General features: G+C 39.7%; 1 protein-coding gene across 1 annotated transcript in view; it reads right to left on the minus strand.

The window, feature by feature from the left end:
- Positions 1-19,829, minus strand: part of COL6A5 (collagen type VI alpha 5 chain) — a 114,470-nt gene that overhangs the window by 19,767 nt on the left and 74,874 nt on the right. The window contains exons 32-37 of the mRNA XM_014789693.2: positions 17,559-17,570; positions 15,030-15,517; positions 12,209-12,302; positions 10,988-11,647; positions 7,971-8,058; positions 5,534-5,742 (exon numbers count right to left, since the gene is read on the minus strand). Coding sequence (XP_014645179.2) covers positions 5,534-5,742; positions 7,971-8,058; positions 10,988-11,647; positions 12,209-12,302; positions 15,030-15,517; positions 17,559-17,570 — 1,551 coding nt within the window. The remainder of the gene's footprint in view (positions 1-5,533; positions 5,743-7,970; positions 8,059-10,987; positions 11,648-12,208; positions 12,303-15,029; positions 15,518-17,558; positions 17,571-19,829) is intronic.

Below are 19,829 nucleotides of genomic sequence, written 5' to 3' on the forward strand. Positions count from 1 at the left end.
TAAAGTGCTTAGCATAATACCTAGCACATAGTTGCACTAAATAAGCAGTAGCTTCTGTGGTTACTATTATTCCTCATGCATTGTTTAAACATCAAGCAAGACAGTGTATGCAATGCTTTGAGAACTGTACTACCTAGAATAATCTTCAATAATCTCCAAATCTTCCATCTGCACTTTTTATTAAACTGAATACTTTCTGACTTGTATTAGGCATTTTTTTGTACATAAAGAATATACTCTGTTGAACTATAAGCTCCTTGAAAACAGGGCCTCTAAGTCTTTTTTATTTTAAACCTAACTCCCCAAGGAGACTAGCTGAGGGCTGAACTCAGAACAGGAGCCCAATACATACTTGCTACATGAAAGGATGTCTCAAAAATCATGTGAAAATCCACGTAAATGCTTAGCAGAGTCCTTTCACATCGTAAGCCCTCAATGAGGGCTGCCACTGCCACCTTCCCCACCACCACTATCCCTACCACCCTCACACCTGTACCTCCACCTCCACTGCTGCTTCTGTCGACACCGCCATCACCTCCCCACCACTACCGTTATCACTACCACCATCAGCACCAGCTCACCCTCATACCTCCACCTCCATCTCCACCATCGACAATATCACCACCCCCACCATCTCCGCCACCCACTTCTACCATCACCATCAGCAACAGCACACACCTTCATCACCATTGTCTTCACTACTATGACCAGCACCAACATTATCATCACCACCACCATCACCCAATTACTACTTCAAGTATCCAATTTTTATTCCATTATAAAGGGGTCCACGTGAAAAAAGTGTCACTAATACTCTAGAACATTGCTTTGTTAACTGCAACAAATGATTGCATGAGACCTACAGAAGCAACCTCAGTGTATGTTTGAATTCAGATAGTCCACATACCCTGAACTCTCAGTTCACGGTAGTTTCGCCCACATGCAAAACCTTCAAGACACTCAAAACTATAATAACAATATAGTAAATTCCCAAGCAGAAGTAAATGCAACAACCTCAGTCTACAGTTTAAAATGAACAGGAAACTCAGTTTATTCCCCAAGGAACATCAAGATGATTAAGATTTCCTAAAGAGTTCATGAAACATGTCATTAAAATTCAGACATGACCACAATTCTATTACTGATCTCCTCTTTAGAATGTGTACTGATTTGGAAGTAACACATTCAGCTGGGGTTCCATGGGTGACTCAGAAGCAAATTCTGCTGCATTTAATTCCAGTATAGATTTAAATTTAAGAGAAGTAAAGATATATATTCAAGTTCAATACATGACAGCAAAAATCAGAAGCAAGCTAAGTGTTCAACATGAGTAAATATTTAAATACATTCATTCATTGAAAGAAAAATTATGAGGACACAGAGAAATCAAGATACTTATGTAGCTTGCAGCAATATGGAAAATGTATGACATAATATTATGTGAAAAGCAGTATATGCAATTGAATAAAACTATATAAACTTATATGCCTACGGAAAAAACAAAGAATATAGTACACACTACAAATAGCTCAGTTTGCTTGTCTGATTTTAGATTCTTTGCACTCAAGTTTTATGTGGTATGATAGTACTTTTATAATTTTTTTTAAAATTAGCAGAATCCTGAGGGCATAATGGGGAAACAGTGGACCAGGTGTAGGAATCGTGAGTCCATATACTGAACCTTCCAGTTCCATGATCTTGGGGGCATGGAGTTTATCCTAAAAAGAGTTTCTCTCAGTATTGACAGTTTGGATAATTCTTCATTGTGAGGGGGATGTCCTGTGCATTGTATGATGTTTACCAGCATCCGTGGCCTCTACCCACTAAATGCCAGTAGCACCCTCCAGCTGCGACAACAAAAAATTTCTCCAGACAATGCAATGCGTCTCCTAGGGTGGGGGAGAATGGAATCACCCCCAGGTGAAATTGCAAGAGGTGATCACTAAATACCTCCTCAGCTGTAGTACGCCACAGTTGATTCAAAGTCAAAAGACATATTGTTTAAAAAAAAAAAACTGATTTGTAGATCAGATTCATATTAAAGTTAGAAAAATAAAAAATATAAAGCAAAACCCATGCAAATTCCCTTGAGCACAATTCCAGCCTAGTTTGAAGGGAGAGGTGTTGCTTCTTAGTTTTCAATGAAATTCTTTGAAAAGAACGTCAGCTGAAGTTATCCTAAGGCCTGAGACTGCTTAAAGCTGTGAGTGAGCCCTAGGCTGAGTCTGGGTTGGTATTTAACATTCATTACAAATTATCCTGTCCTTTATTCTTGAAAGTAGACTAACTGTATCTTAAATATTGGTTAAAATAGCACCTGTGATTGCAAGTGCGAGTCTCAACACCAAGCAACAGCTGCAATTTAATTAGAATTAAACCACACATTTTTCATTACATAATTCCAAAAAACTATGTGCATTCCATCAGCAAGTAGTAATTAGGAGGGACTGAATTTTCCAAGGAAACTTTACATTGCAGATGTCGTGGTCAAAATGCGACAGTATCACTAGATGATCTCTCTATATTTGGATCTTAAACAGCATTTTGTTAGATACGTGTTGGATGGATGGGCGGATGGAGGGATGAATGTTCAGTGGTCTTGGATGAGTGAAATAAAATTATAATCCAGTTCACCTGGGACCCTTTGGAAACAGGCATTCTCTGGAAACAGAACTTCTGTTCTGTGACACTGAATACCCAATTGCTCTCAGCTCCATTGAGGCCACAGAGCAAAGCTGGCACAGCAAAGTGGTAGGATGAGCAGTGGCCTTGAACTTCAGCCGATATCAGAATCAGCTGTGCTGCTTGTTAAACCTGATCGCTGAGCCCCACCCGAGTTTCTGATTCAGTAGGTCTGGGATGTGTGCTGAGAACCTGCATGTCTAACGAGTTCCCCGCTGATGCTGATGCTGCTGCTTTAGGGACCACACTTTGAGAACCACTGGGATAGTGGATCTCAAACTTGAAGACATACAAAAATCACCTATGATGGTTTTTTTTTTTTCCTGTGAGGAAGATCAGCCCTGAGCTAACATCCATGCTAATCCTCCTCTTTTTGCTGAGGAAGACCGGCTCTGAGCTAACATCTATTGCCAATCCTCCTCCTTTTTTTTCCCCAAAGCCCCAGTAGATAGTAGTATGTCATAGGTGCACATCCTTCTAGTTGCTGTATGTGGGACGCGGCCTCAGCATGGCCGGAGAAGCGGTGCGTCGGTGCACGCCCGGGATCCGAACCCGGGCCGCCGGTAGTGGAGCGCGTGCACCTAACCACTAAGCCACGGGGCCGGCCCACCTATGGTGGTTTTAAAGCTTGTAGCTTTTTCCTTGCCACTCACACCCCTAAATATGAAACAGCAGATCTGAGGAGGGCTTAGGAATCTGTGCTTATGGAGGACTTCCAGGTGATTCTGATACAGATTGTCCTTGAGCTGCTGTAAGGAGTGGCAAGGGCCAGGAAAGGCGATGGAATTGAAGATGAACTTGGAAGTCAGAGCAGGTAGAAAGAGGCAGAGGGAGAGGCATAGGTAGAGAGAGATAGTGGGTGTGCTTCTTGTGTAAGGGAGTGATACACAACTCATCGCCAGCCCACAGGACTCTGGGAACTCTGTAAATTTTTTAAATGGTTAAGATTTCCGACTTTCCTCCAAGACTCAGCTCAAGGGCAGAAAGATCAGCCATCAGCCATAAGAATCACATTGTAAATGAGTAACTAGCACAGCATATGGAGAGGCTTCCGAAAGTTATCGACCTTTTATTTGTGCAATACATTTGGAACTTATCAAAGCTCATCTCTTAGTGACTGAATAAAATATCTGAACCACAATTTACTCTCCACGAGGACAGCACATTATACAGAAAGTTCTCAGCAGGTTTTGGCAACTGGCTAAAGAAAGAAAGACAGGAACAGCACAAAGTCCCTAGACAACACTTGATGATCTTTAAAAGATAAAAAATATATATTATCCTTAGGTCTGAGACTCGCACTGTTTCCAGGCTATCACAATCTGACACAATCCTCCCTGGAACTCCCAGCCCACTTCAACGCACTGCAGGAGAAATTGGGTGGGGTAGGGGTAACTGACAATTTACATTTTTTCCTACTAGAGAGCCATGTACAATTTTTTTTTCCAGCCAAATTGGACCTTACACTGGCTACGAGTATCTCGATTTCCAGACATCTGAAAAATCAATTGAAAAGTCTATTATTACTGAACAATGGTCATTAAAGATGGCTGCAAAGATGAGTTTCTTTTCTTTTTTTCTTTCTTAAATATCCAGTCATAGCTGTCTTTCCTGAAAGGTTCACACTTCTGAGTTATTAGACTTCAGAATATCTAACAAAACTATCACAAATGACAGTTTGGTATTCTAACACTGCCAAAACAACTTCTCATTTTCTTTTTCTTCTTTTTAAATCAAACTATAATAAATTCCTTGAGGCCTGTTGTAATTCCCATATCATTAAAATAAACACCTAAAATTAACTACATCTATTAAAACGAACAAATATTTTACTCTCTTCCTTAAGCTACGTCTATAAGACAATAAAAAATTGTTTCAGCTAAAAAATATACACATCTGAATGCCTTAATGCCATCATATTACATACATCCAGGTTTACTGTATTACCTTGTTTTTGAGCCTTGTTTTTCAACTAATGATTGATTGACTTTTTAATTCTTAATTCTAGCTTCTACAAAGAAAGTTCGGCTGTTTTAAAGATAAAGTTCAAATATTTATATTTCAGAAACGGGGGGAAAATGTGGGGACATGAATATTGAACCCAAGGAAAAGAAAATTTATTTATCTAAGGAAGCCACTAAGAATGAATAATTGGCATGAAATTGGCCACTTTTTCTTTTAAACGTGCATTTTCTAACACCACACATGATACTTATGACAATGCTTTAAATGCTGGCACTCTGGCCAAAAGAACTTTTGGAAGACTCCAGATGCATAGGTGGAATGGCTGAATAGTCTGTTTAGAATGTCACCCTTTTTAATGAAAATACAGACAAAACTCCTATGTATCTGATTTATTTGAAACTACTAAATCCTGACAAAAGGTATTAATGCTTTACCATTCAAATGTATAGAGTAGGCAGTGGGGGAGTTTATGCTTTATCATTTCCGGGTACTTAAAAATTAACTTATACCTTCTCATGCAATCACAAATTCTGGGGGACTGGCCAGGCCAACTTTCAAAGTCATTTTAATCCTTCCTTTGCTCTGATGCTCTCTATATTGCCTCCTTCTACATCACACTAACATTTTAAGTTGTGGAATCTAGAGAAATCTTAAGTCTCGTGAGAACATCAGGGATATTTCTTAGAGCTGACATCAGCGATCTCCTTAGTGGTGCCTGTCACCATTTAAATCTTCACTTTCAACAAAAGCAGTAGTTGTAGCTACCATCTTGAACTTGAAAAAAGTTGCTTTAGATATCAGCTTCAATTTATGTGATTCTCCACTAGTGTTAAAAGACAAGGACCTGTTACTTAAAAATTTCCACCGTAACTTTTCATTTCCTTACCAGAAGTGAGACTTGCAATTTCTTCAGAATCCTTATGTTTTTCGTATTTAATCATTAATTCCTGTGGCACAAACATTTGGCTTGGAACGTAAACCAAATGGTCACTTCCGTTATCCTCCAAGACAAAAGATGAGTCTCTCCCAGCACTTAATTCCCGGCCAGTGAAGCTGTTCTGTCTTAAAGAAACCTCATGTGGCTCAGTAGTAAATCTAGAAGATAAAAAGGAAAGTTTTAGGTGCATGAAGGTAACTTTGGGGAATGCAAACAAAATATCCCAACAACTTAATATAGTTGATTATTTCTTAGGAAAAAAACAAGTGAGTGGTACAACTCTAAATTCATTTCAATCAAATAATTCACTAATATTTGTTATACTTATTAAAAAAGTATAAATTGATAAATTAAAAAATTACCATTTATTCTTCCTTTTCCCCCACCTGCTTATAGCCTATGAAATACTACTTTGGAATAAACTAAGTCTGATTTGCCACAGATTTTTAGATAAATGATGAGAAACTCAGTCATAGGTTATTTGGAACAACCAAATATTGTGTCTCAGACTGACATCAATCACCACAGAAAATATAGAAAACAATCATTTAATTTACCAAGAACTACTCTGAGAAGAATAGACTATATAAAACATATCTCATTGACATCATGACTCTTAAAATGGTGTCTACATTTATATTCTTAAGAGTTTGAGTTCTCTATGATAATTGAGAACATTGTGTTTTTATTTAGATTATGATATAAAGCATATACAATATAAGTTTATCTTTATTTTTATTCTATTCATGCAACTTTATGCAATTTCAATGTCCGTGTTTATATTTGTATTTGATACTGGTGTTTGGCACCCAGTAGTACAGTTTTAACCGTTGAGAGTTAATGAGGACAGGGGAAAAAGTCAGACATAATACATGAATAATACATTCACACCAAGTGAAAACCAAATGCTATCATGACACATAGTATGGATAATTTTGCAATAGTGCAGGTAAAGACAAGTGCTGAGGAATCAAGTCATCATGCACCCTAGCAGGCACGCTGACAGGGGATGTAGCTCTGCCGCATGCATCATATTTTACGTATTTCACCAATATGGACCACATCTTTTTAGTTTTCAGGAATTTTATTTCGGCAAAGCAGAATCATCTATTATATTAAATCAGTGTTTTAAATTTGTATCTTATTGACTTTGCTGCACAAATTTGCTTTGGGTTGATAGTTGCACAAGAACTATAAGCATAAGGTATTTGCAGCTAGATTTATGTTTATACAGATTTAAATAACATTATAATATTTTATCTGCAGTTCTGTAAGAATCGATTTTCCTTTAAACGAGTTTATGAGTTATTCAGTGTTGGGGAACACTGCTTCATGACATCAGTGCCATAGTGTCCCTCAGAAGTTGTTGGCTGCTGGACACTTCCTTCCTAAACTACCGAGTCAATGAAATCTGACATTGGAGGAACATGTACTCGTACGAATGCTGAGGAATGCTTCATCTTGCCATTTTGCTTCTGGATGTGGGTAAGAGACCTTATCTGTTCTGAGAAGCTCTTTCCTTATTTGCAATCTGAGAGGATGGAGTATTTATGGGCCTAAATCTGGGCTTTCACAAGGCTGCAGTCAGGGATCCAAGCTCAGGGAAGTATAGAGAGAAACAGAGAGCAACCAAATGGGCCACTCTCGTGCTGTTTGAGGTTCAAGATTCATTCAGATTAATTATTCATATATTTCTTTTTAGGACAGAATTTTAAGGAAAATCATTTACATGTGAAATTATATTGTGGGGTCTTTTTTGCTAGGTTCTGAGGATGAAACAATGAATCATATGCAGCCCAGACTTCAGTGAGACAAGACATTGGGATAAACTGTAATAAGAGCCTCAGCAGAGGTATAAAAAGGTACAAAAAAGGGAGAAACTATGGATTTTGACTGAGAGTAAAGATGAGCTTCAAAGAGGAGACAGCTTTAATCAGGGCCATGAAAGATGGGTTTCACTGGAAGGAACAGGGTCCCAGGCAGTGTGACCAGAGGCCCGGGAGGGTAAAACAACAGTTCACACCTTGCAGACTAGAGTCCAGTGTAGCCAGAATGCAGCACTTATGGTGGGAGACATGGGAAGTGAGGTTGAGGTGGGTTGAGGCTAAACTGTGGGTTCTATTCTGGGGTAAATTTCAAAGTGGGAATTTCTGAAGAAACCATGAATTCAAAGGCAAAATGGTAAGAAAGCTCATGAGGATGTTATAAAAACTTTGATAGAGAGAGCATGCTAGATGTGTAACTTCTGCTACAGAAAATGGAATACAGGAAAAACCTTTACTTAGAGACCTCATTAGCTTACTCAACCTAGTAACCTGCCATCAGCCAGTTACAAATCATCAGTCAATTAACAGTCACTTGTAAATATAAGAGCTTTCTAACTCACAGGAGATCGCTATTTTGATCATCCTCTCCTGAACGGATGAGTCTACAGGCATTCTCAAGCATCGGTGGTGGGTACTGATTGAATCCTCCTATTGAGAGAGCAAAGTTATAGTTAGATTTTTTTTTTTTTTTTTTTTTTTGTGAGGAGATCAGCCCTGTGCTAACATCCGCCAATCCTCCTCTTTTTTTGCTGAGGAAGACGGCCCTGGGCTAACATCTGTGCCCATCTTCCTCCACTTTATATGGGATGCCGCCATAGCATGGCTTGACAAGCAGTGTGTCGGTGCGCACCCGGGATCCGAACCAGCGAACCCTGGGCCGCCGCAGCGGAGTGCGCGCACTTAACCGCTTGTGCCACCAGGCCGGCCCCTATAGTTAGATTTTTAAACTAGAAATTGTGTTTGCTAGGTAAAGAGAATTCCAACAGGAATCCTCTTGAAGCAATAAATATCACTAAAATATTTCAGCCAAATTTGGTTGGGGTGAAAACAGAAAATAGTAGCAACTAGAAATAGCATTCAAAACTTGATTTTAGAGTGCTTTGCAGCCAAAGAATTACCAGGGTCCTAGAAACAGACCTCTTCTCATTTACGAGTTAATTGTGATGCAGAGACACATGATTCCCATATGCTCAGGCTAACATAATCTAAGGGAAATTTTATTCTGACTCTATAAAGCTTTTTCACTCAGACTTATGCTAATGGATCAAACATAGAAAAAGTAATATTTTATTACATGATGCTATTTCTGTGCTTCTGCGCCAATTAACACTGATTTCCTAGGAGAAAAATAATCACAGAAAAGATTTTAGCTTACTGACCTAAATAATATGTCCCTTTACCCCTTTCCCATTGTTGTTCTATAAACCGTGGAATATTGAGACGTATATCGTTTTTTCCCCTCATTCAGGAAAAGAAATAGTTTTTTAGCTAAAGGAGGCCTTTGACCATCAAATGACCCAAGACTCCATGGAAAGGTCTCAGAGAACATTTATGGTTTTATAATAATCGTATTTCTTTAGTTCTGAGATGAGCATTTTTTTCCCAAAATGAGACTGTCTTCTAATCAATTGCATTTGACAGTTGCTGTTAGTGAGGCAGGAATTGTGATGCAGTTACTATTGCCTGTGCTTGTGGGAACAGCAAATGTGCCAGCACTAAAACTTGTAGAATTGGGGTCAGTAGTTTAGAAAAAATTCCCATAAGTAGGGGAGTATTTTAATACCTACAAACCACGTGGTTATGGGAAGGCAGTGAATTGGATGTGTTTAACAGCATTGCTCAGGGGGAACTCAGCAGTAAGCTAGTTTTACTTGATCACAAAGCCACTTAAGAGCCCAGCAAGACCAGTTTGGAGTTATTTTATAGAGTCTTTCAAAAGTGCTGCATCTTTATCAATCTTGATGGCCCAAAGAACAATATTGCATGGAAAAAGATGGATATCCATCTCTCTGAGTCAAGAAAGAGCTCACAAGAGTCAAATTTTGAATAAGAAGTGTTAGGAATGCCTTAACCAGTCTAGTTCACATATATTCCCTTTTTATGCATGCACAAGAATGATATATGATAGTCTGTCTAAAAGAACTCTTTCAATTACTATAAAATAACTCTAATAGAAAAGTTGATATCAACATTTAATTAGAAGCATTTTTTTCTTTCTTTTTACATAATATAATGGTGCATAATACAATTGAAGGCATTTAGAGTTAAAGAAATAACATGATATTCCCAAGAGGGCACTTATTGGATTCTCCAATCGAATATGAGTCACAGGAGAAAGGTGACTCTCTGCAACGAAGAGTGAACTCTCACAACATTGTCACTGCGGTGGTGTTGGAGACTCCTTGAAGACCAGGGCAACTTCAGAATTCTAGCGTGGTGGGATTGGTTCCAGCAGAACTTAACTCTAAACCTGTCCAATTTTCAAAAAGAACAGGTTCAGCTCTGATTCTGTGGGATCTTCTAGAGCTGGGTTTCTCAACCTCAGTGCTACTGACATTTTGGACTGGATCACTCTTTCCTGCGGGGAGTGTCCTGTGCATTGTAGGATGTTTAGCAGCAGTCCTAGTCTCTACCTGCTAGATACCAGTAGTATCCTCTCCCTCAGTTGCAACAACCAAAAATGTCTCCAGACATTTCCAAACGTCCTCTAGGGGGCAAAATCATCCCCAGTTGAGAACCACTGCTCTAGAGTGTTTTCCAAACTATTTGTGGTGAAGGACAAGGTAGTTTTATTTCTAAGCCTTTGCAGATTGATACGTTTGGTTTATATCTTGTTCAGTGAGATAGAGTCCACTGTTCATGCACTTTATACCATGGCAATGACAAATTGCTTTAAAAGTTTCTAGATGCTTACTCTTGATTTCTGTATTTCCCTCTTCACGGATCACTTTGTGGACTAGCATCCACCCAAAGGGTGACACTTTGTAGTCCATTGGCCTAGAGCCTTGCTACTCAAAGTGTCATTCTTAGACAAGAAGCATTGACATCACTTGGGAACCTGTTAGAAATGTGGAATCTCAGGCTTCACCCTAGACATACTGAATCAGAGCTGCATTTTAACAAGATTTCTATGTGATTTGTACGGTCAGACTCTTTGGGAGCAGCACAGGACTGTGACATCTTTACATCCTCACACAGGTCTCCAGGGTGTGCCAATGTTGCAAACAAACCAGGTGTAGCAGGGAAAATTTTTATTTCAATGCTCATCCTGGAGACCACCTAAGAGCTGCTAAAACTTCTTTAGGTTGAGCGAGTGTGGCTCAGGAGAACTCCAATCACTCTGCGCTTTCTGGTGCTGAGATTTTAGCTAAGAAACATTCTATCATGAAAAAGGTCTCAATGTATTATGACCAAGGTATAAACAGGATATTACCAGGATATGTCCTGTCCCTGTCCCCATCCCACCATCAAATTCATATATTTGGGTTAGCTATAAACACAAAGATAAGTTAGGTTATCAATACTATTAACAAACACTAATTTATTACGACAGAGGAAAAACAAAATAATGACTTACGTCGGACTGAGTATACAAATGGCTTTAAAAACTTCACAACATAATCCAGATCTGGTTTGTGAATTCTCCCGAGCTGTATCAGATGGTGATCAAGTGGGTAGCTGGCTAACTCCTCCATGTCGTCCCTATGTGTAGAGCCCAGGGAAACCACAAATATGACATAGCCTTGACACTTGGCCCTTAGAGCCATCTTCTTTAAGAATTCCTTTCTCTCATGATTTTCTCCAGCTGAGACCACAAAGATAGCCTTGTGTTTTCTAAGGTTGGGTGTTCCTGGGAAGAGAGTCTCCATGATCCACTGTAGGGCTTGGCCAATGGTGGCTTCTCCATTTAGCTGCCGGAGGGAAGTCTTGATGTGGTTCTTCATTAGGACTTGGTTGTCATAAGTTGTAAACGCAAACTCTGTTTTTATTGCACCCTTCTTTCTCCTAGAATTATTCCAAGGAGAATAGCTTAACAAGGCAAGTCTATCACCAGAGTCTGAAGTTAAAGGGTCTGAAGCAATGTCAAAGTTGTCAAGCATTGAGCTCACCAAGGCTTTTGCAGCTTTAAACTCATCATTTGCTATATTCCGAGAATTATCTAAGATGAAGGCTACATCCATGTATGACTTTTCAGGCACAAATACTTCTTCGATGCAAGTATTTGGAAAACACTTATCTGAAAACACATAAAGAGACTCATCGTTGGTTCAATGTCAGCACAACAAGACACTGTTGTTTGAGACCTTTTTCAAATGATTCGGTGACTGATTACCAATAATTAATAATCTGATCAATTACCTCTTCAATCTCACATCATTTAAATTAATGAGCAATTTTCAATGTCCCAGTATTTCTGTGGCCAAATTTCTGTGGCAGAAATTTGGGAAGGTCTTTGTTGAAAGCAGATGTAGGTAGCATGTAAATTTGAAGTCTACAAGTCAGGTCCAAACTCATTTAGAAAATATTCTCGATATTTTAGAGGCTTTTGATCAAACTACCAAATTGTCCCCAAAGAAAACCACATCAATTGGAACAATCTTCTAAACCAATTTTCACATTCTATGGAAACTCCAAACATTACAGAAATTGAAACACTGACATGCGGTGTTGAAAGACTGGAAAACTTACGATAGAATCTATAATCAAAAATAGAAATCTCTGATAAAGCCAGATTTAATAACTCACACGAAAGGCATTTAAGTATTTCAACACAATGAATTCTTCTCATTGGTCTTACCATAGCAAAGTGTACAATGCCGAAGTCTTTCCAGTGGTTCATATTCCCCATTTGGAGGAACTGGAATCACCTGAAATGTTCCAGTGTTGTCAAACTGTATTGAAAAAGAAGCATATGCTTATTTGCTCATTTTCTTAGTCATTATCAGGAAGCCACTGTGCATCCACTTTAAGAATTAGTTTGAAAAACACCTAATTAATCACCATTACCTTGCATTACAGCCCTTTGCTCTATTCAGTGCATCTTTATACACACACACACACACACACACACACACAATCTCCCTTTTTTCCTAAACATAACCCAAAGAAATACACAGAACAGGTATTGGCACCCCTTTTTTAATGAAGAGAAAACTGCCACAAGATACCCACCAGATTCACCCACGAGGGCAAGTATTAAAATCTCACTCATTTCCAAGCCTGCAATTCTGCACTGAATTTTTACATGCTTCTGATTATGTACCAGCTGATTATGTACCACACATCAGCTCCTGAAGTTGGGTCCTGCAGAAATTTTACATTCACAAGTTTCCTTTGGCCTCTTGAAGTAGTGATTTCAACTATTTCCACCCCAATCACACTATCTAGAAGGCACATCTTTCACATGTCAAGTGGACTTTCCCAATCACAAGTTCCAACTAGAAGTCTACTTCGAAAGGCAGTAGACAGAAGACACTAAGCCTATTCAAAATTCTTAGTAGTATACTACCTGATTGTCTGTTTCTTGATTAGTTTTTTTGCTTTAATATTCACTGAAATGGGCAATATATAGCATTCATTCATTCATTTATTCAGTCAGTGAGTCAATAACTATTTATTGACCATTTCTCTGTGCGAGGCACCATGCGAGGCAGATACTTTAATTACAATGAAAGAAATCTATCATTCCCTGGTGGGGGTGAGGGTATTTCTCAATCCACAAAGATGTTCATACTGTTTCTCCCTCTCCCTTGGGAAATTAAAGGCTTAGAAAAGCCACACCCTCTGTTTTTATGCAAAGTGCTGAGTGACCATTTGGAAATATTTATAGTCATTCCAGTCTTATGGTTAGAAAGTATTTACTACATTCCTACTCTCTACTCTTCGTGAAATTGGATGCTTTGGGCATTATTGTATATTTGACCTTGGTGGTCCCCCAAGTAAAGACTAAATGTTGCCTTGGTAAATCAAGAAAGTTTATTCACAGGAGTAAACCACGTGTTCTTCATTCATTCATTTATAATGTTATAGGTAAAATATAATGTGCCTATATTGTTTATAGGTATTGTTCTAGGTGCTGGGGATACAGAAATGCATAAAGCAGATAAAATCTCTACCTTACATTCTAGTGGGGGGACATATACCATAGCATAACAAATACAGATCTTCCTCAACTTACGATGGGGTTACATCCTGATAAACTAATCATAAATTGAAAATACTGTAAGTCAAAAATGCATTTAATACACTTAATCTACCGAACATCACAGCTTAGCCTAGCCTACCTTAATCGTGCTCAGAACACTTACTTTAGCCCACAGTTGGGCAAAATCATCTAATACAAAGCTTGTTTTATAATAAGTGTTGAATATCTTATGTAATTTATTGAATACTGTACTGAAAGTGAAAAACAGAATGGTTGTACGTGTATCGGTTGTTCACCCTCATGATCGCATGGCTGACTGGGAGCTGCTGCTCACTGCCCCTGCCCAGCATCATAAGAAAGTATCATACTGCAGATCACTAGCTGGGGAAAAGATCAAAATTCAAAATTTGAAGTACAGTTTCTATGAATACGTACTGCTTTAGCACCATGGTAAAGTCAAAAAATCATAAGTCAAACTATTGTAAGTTGGGGACTATTTGTAAATTAACTATCTAGTATATTGGGAGGTAATTATTGTTGCAGAAAAAACTTCGACTTCCTACAATCCTTTTTGTCAGGATCAATTGTGACTCTCCCTGTGGCTCCTATTTCCAAAAAATTCTTGAATGTGTTATGAGCAGATTGATCTTTTCACGTTATAGAGGATTTCGTTTTCTTTTTATGGTAGAAATATGTGTATTTGTTTGAAAATAGACCTTTATGACCTCCTGGATGACGTGACGGCTTCACCCAGCTCCAGGAGCATGTACTTCATGGATAATCTGAATATATTTAAAAATAGTAGAACAGTAAGTGGAGAGGTTCTTCAGTTGTTTTTTTTTTGCGGGGGCGGGAAGCAGAGATCTCAGGAGAATCGGTGAATCCAAAGGGATGGAACTTCTCTTGGGAAAAATGTTCATACACATCAAATGTTTTACACAACATTAAGGGTTCAAAGATCCCCTAAACTTCATCCATCACAGGTTAAGACCAGCTGTTCAATGAGATACAGAGAGCAGATGACAGATTTGAGAAACACGAATGCTGTAGAGGGCTGGTAGAGTACCATATTCACAGCCCTTTCTATCAGACAGACTTGAGTTTGAATCTTGATTTAGCCATTTAGTAGCTGTACAAAATTGAAGAAGTCACTCAAACTCTCTGGGCCTCAGTTTCCCCATTTTTAAATGGAGATAACAATTGTATTCACTTCAGAGGGTAGTGAGAATGTATGAGTATGTATGTAAAGCTCTAGGGACAGTGCCTGGCACACAGCAGGAGCAGAGCAAATGTGGCTGCTATTATGATTGACTCCTGTTATTAGGTATTGGATTTCATGGACCCTGATAACAACATAACTGTGAAAACTGCAAAGAGGATCAAGAGGCCACATATCTCCCCCTACTCCCCACTACTCCCATCCTGCTAGTACCACTATCTTAAAAATAAAGATGTTGCCAAGGGAAGTTCTTACCCCAAAAGCCTCATCAAGGAAATTCCTTTCATTAAAAGCAAAGACTGCTGGACTGATATCCAGGGCGCTAAACTCCATGGTGGCTGTGATGATGGACGACCTACTGGCTGTTTGTCCATTGCTAAAAAACACAGCAACTCTCCTCACGTTGGCTCCTGGATAAGTCCGCTTGAAAATATTTCGGGCCACAAACCTCATCGCATTACCAATGTCTCGGGCTTCTGTGGGGATTTGATATTTTATTTGGGAAAGAAGCTGGATGAGTTGCTTCTTTCTATGGTAGTCAGACCAACGGATGAGATAGTTGGTGTCGGAGTCATAGGAAACCACAACCACACTTGCTCCCACAGGGCAATTATTTTCCCTGATGTTAAGGTCATTGACAATAGAAGCGATGATGTCCTTCATTTCATTAAATCTCTGTTCTGTGATACCGTAGGACTGGTCCAAGGCAAACACCAGCTCTGTTGGATACGGAGGACACTTTTCTACAAAAATGAAAAGCAGAGTATGAAGTTATTTCACTAGATCAAAAGCCTTTCTCATTCTCTTTACTCCAGTGAGGCTGGTTGACACCGAGGTCTAGGAAAATGCAAGTGTCACATACAGCTCTAGAACGAGAGGTACCCACATGTGAAGGAAGGAGAGGTTTCTGCTTTGTTAGCTTGAAGGTGTTATACAAATATAGAGCATTAATATTTGGCTATATGATGCTCAGACCTCACAGTCCACTATCAGGCTGCTACTTAACAAGCAATGGGATGGAGTATTTGGGCTGACGGAACTGCTCTGTATCCTGATCGTGGTGGTGGTTACATTAATCTATGCATGTGTTAAACCTGAACTCACATAAAAAAAGTGAATTTTACTGCACATAAATTTTAAAAAATGAATAAAAAGAAATTACGGCTTATTGGGTATTTTGAAAGTTTACTCTTTCTACAAATCTTCAGAAATTCTCTACTAATAATGGAAACGTCAGCTGGAAGATCTCCATCCACTTATGCAACAAATATTTATTGAGTACCGCCATGTGAAAAGCAGGGTGACATACACTGTGAGGTAGATGCAAAGATGAGCCAAATGCAGGTCTGCCCTCAAGGAATTTTTACTGGGGAGGATCATTATATTACAAGGTATAGAGTGATGCTTATTCTTAATGGGGATTCAGAGGAAAAAAGAGGCTGTTTCCAAAGAGAGGAGATCTCAGGGGCTTCATGAAAGCTAGCTTTTGAATGAAAGCGAGGGTGGCAGGAGAAAGGGAGCATCACGGACCACTGCAGGCTTGCAACAAGCTATTATAAAAATGGGACTGTCTGCAATTCCCAACTCAGTCATAATAGTCTTATGATGATTGAACTTTAGGAATTTCATAGGGAATCTGCCCTATGTATCAAACCTAACTTTTGAAAGTCCTTGTTAAAGTCTGAACACAGGAAGAGAAAAAGGAATTATTTGAAAAATAAGCATTATCTGTACAGGCTGTTCTACTATCCCCAATCTGGCTAACTCCCAAAGCACATTAAACTCGAAATATCCCATATCCCAGTAATAGAAACAGAAGAGGAAGTGTTGGTTTAGAGATGTGTTTTGAATCAAGGAATTTTACTATGAAGAAATTTTTATAATATGGAAGGCAATAATGAACAATAAAATTAGAGAAACGAAGTATTCCTTATCTCTTAGCCCTATACTAAAAATTATTAATGGAGTGGCAGACAAGCATATTCAAGACTGACCTACCATCACAGATTCTCCCAGAAGACAGAATCACTTTCTATTTATTTTTATTCTCTCCCTTTCCTAGTGCCCAGCAGGGTACCTGATAAACTTAATTCAAATCCATGAAGTTTTATTGGGCACTTACATGAGTAAGGTTTTTTTCTTTTGAAATGTAAATTCCAAAGTAAATGGTGCCAAACTTTAGGATAAGCTCAAAGACCCTGTGGGTCTACCTTGGCAGGCCTCTTGGAGACCAGGAGCTCTTGAAGGTGATGTAATCAACTTCAATGACAATGTCATCCCAGGGATCTAAGGCACCATCAACACCAACTGCAGTCTAGGCCCCGAGAAGACCATCCATGGGAGGGTCAGGTTTACAAGTGGTGGGCACTTGACAAGATGAAAGGTGTGAATGTGGGTCAGAGGGAGGAAAGGAAACATCACTAGTCCAAGAAGCCAGTGTCCATGGGGTCAGTAGCATACAGAGCAATAGAATGTGGTCAGGCAGAGAGCCCTGTCACTGAATTCCCCAGCAACACAAGGCCTCCTCCGTGAAAAAAGTGAGGTGTAAACTGTGACAGGACCTAAATAGAACAATAGTGTGAAGGGGCTAGGGGCTAGGTGTCACCATTTTACAATCAGATCCAAACATGACATTGACAATTTCATTCATAACCAAAAGACAGAAGTGTCTGCATAGAAGAAAGAAGTCCTTTTTCCCATAGGGATAAGAGTTTCTTTCAAATTAATCTTGTCAGAATGCAGTAATTATTGCAGCAAAAAACATAGTATGGTAAGAATACTCACCTTTCCAACAAGCTATAAAAATGAGAGAGAGAGAAGAGTCTGTTACATTTTTGGAACACAGACTAACAATAATCCAAAACAACAAAATTTCAACAAAATCGAACATTTTGCTTGACTCGAATCGCAAATGAGGCTTATTCCTAGATTACTGGAAGCCAGGGTTGAAGGACTGAGCAAGACAAATGCAGACTTTTATTAATTTGTGAATCTTCCTGACCTATTCTCCTTGTGAGTCATGGCCAGCCAACTTGAGCAGAATTTTGGTTGAAATCTGAAACACTGATCACTTGTCTTAGAAGCAGAATAGGTGAGCCTCTGATTAAGTGGCAAGATAGCTAAAATTCAATTTGTTTTGTCTCTCTTCCTACAGTCTCCTGAGAGCCATACAGCAAGACAAGGCTAAAACATGGGGTCTTATTTTCTTCCCCGATGAACACCTTGGGAACCTCTATTTTCCTGCGGAACTGTGGGGATTTCCAAATGAACTTTGTCTCTGCTAAAAAAATATAGCTCCTGTGTTTGAGTGATCTCCATATCTAGAGAAAGGAGAGAATCCCCCCAAGGGTATCTCCTGAGCAAAACAGCAGCTGGTTTCTCTAAGTGATTTGCTCTGTAAGTGTGAGACAAATCAGGGGGAAATGTTAGTATATCCTTAAGAAAGTACAGGCCTGACAATTTCCATGTTCATTTTGCTCAACTCCTAGGACACAAATGAGTCACTCCGATGTAATAAAAGATTTTATTAGCACCAGCAACGGAGTGGCCTTTCATCCTGCTGCCCCACAGCACACGCTCCCCTCACATCAACCCTATTAACACCCTTTTTTTGTCTTAATCCTGTGGCCCTGAGATGCTAACAGCTGGCAGACAACCCACAGCCTCCTGTGCTTCTCAAGGCCTGAGACAGATGCCTTTTTTCTGACTGAGAACTTCCATTTGTTAACCTCCAACCCAGCTGTGAGGCTAGAAGCACAGACTCTGGAAATAGACACTTGTATGGATTTGAGTCTGGCAAAGCTGGGTGACTTTGGGGAAACTGCTTGACCTCTTTTAGTGTGTTTCTTTTTAAATATATTTTTTCCTAAAAATCCTCTTTACTTACGCCTCCTCCTCCAAAACTCTAACCACTTGGGTCCTCCTGTTTTATCCTCGACCACCCTGTCCCTCTCCCTATTGCACCCTAGCCTTCTAGATCTCTTATTTTATTCTGGGGAGAAGGTCCCAGCTGCCAGCTCAGGACCTGGGCCCTGATCCCTGTGTCGCAGAGCTGCTGCAGGACTGAAGAGCAAACAGTGTTAGACCAGCCGTCCAGCCTTGCAGGGCCTCGGTGACATCATTTATGAAGTGAGGCCCTCTGAATTAGCTCTAAGGCCTATCACTCAAATCCTCATCTCAGTTCTGCATTCCAGAGTTCCATGCTCTCCGATGAGCACCCATCTGCTTATAGAACCCACCCACTCTTCCTGGGCCCCCTAATTTCCTGGCTAACTCCTTTCATTCATGTTGGAAAACTCTCTTCAAATCCCAAGCCCTCCAAGGGCAGGTATTCACCTCCCCGGCCCCTTCCACCTCCTTTGATCTTCCTTGGGAAGACATCATTTGACTTCACTGAGAAGACCAGCAACACCTTGAGGAGTTTGATCACACACTCGCCTCCCCTACAGCCGCTCTGCCTTTGTCCTCTCGCTGTGGCCCCAGGCCCTGGTTCTCACCTCCTCCCTGTGCTGGAAAGCCTTTCTACCTCTCAAGCAATGTCTTTCACATGGCTCCCCTCCCTTTGAATCTTCTCACCATTGGCTTCTTCCTGCTTCTTTTCAAGTTGCCCACATTTGGTGGTACATCCTCATCTCTGTAAGGCCATTTTCTGTTCTCTGGCCCTATTCTTTTTCCTAAGCTCCCTGGGTTCAGCCTTTGGGTTTCTGTTTCTGTCTCTCTAGTTTCACATCCTTAGGAACCTCATCCATCCATGTGGCTCTAAGGACACAAGTGCTTGAATGACTTCAACATCTGAGACTCTTCCCCTGATCCTCATCTTTCTTAGAGGCCCATTTCATCAGCTGCCTGTAGATCATTTCAATTTAAGGCCTACACAACATTTCTCTACCTCTAAAATGTTTAAAGTCATCATCTTTTCCTACCAATTGATTTGCCTTTCCTACCACTGGATTTCCCTGCCTCCTCATCGACAGTGATACTGAGCCTCCTCTGCCGGCCTTACAGTGATTTTAAACTTGTTTTTCTTGTTTGTTGTTCTTTCCTTGCCACACACTT

This window comes from Ceratotherium simum, chromosome 5 (assembly GCF_057802395.1).
Source record: "Ceratotherium simum simum isolate JZ-2026a chromosome 5, ASM5780239v1, whole genome shotgun sequence".
In the NCBI taxonomy this organism is placed as follows: domain Eukaryota; kingdom Metazoa; phylum Chordata; class Mammalia; order Perissodactyla; family Rhinocerotidae; genus Ceratotherium; species Ceratotherium simum.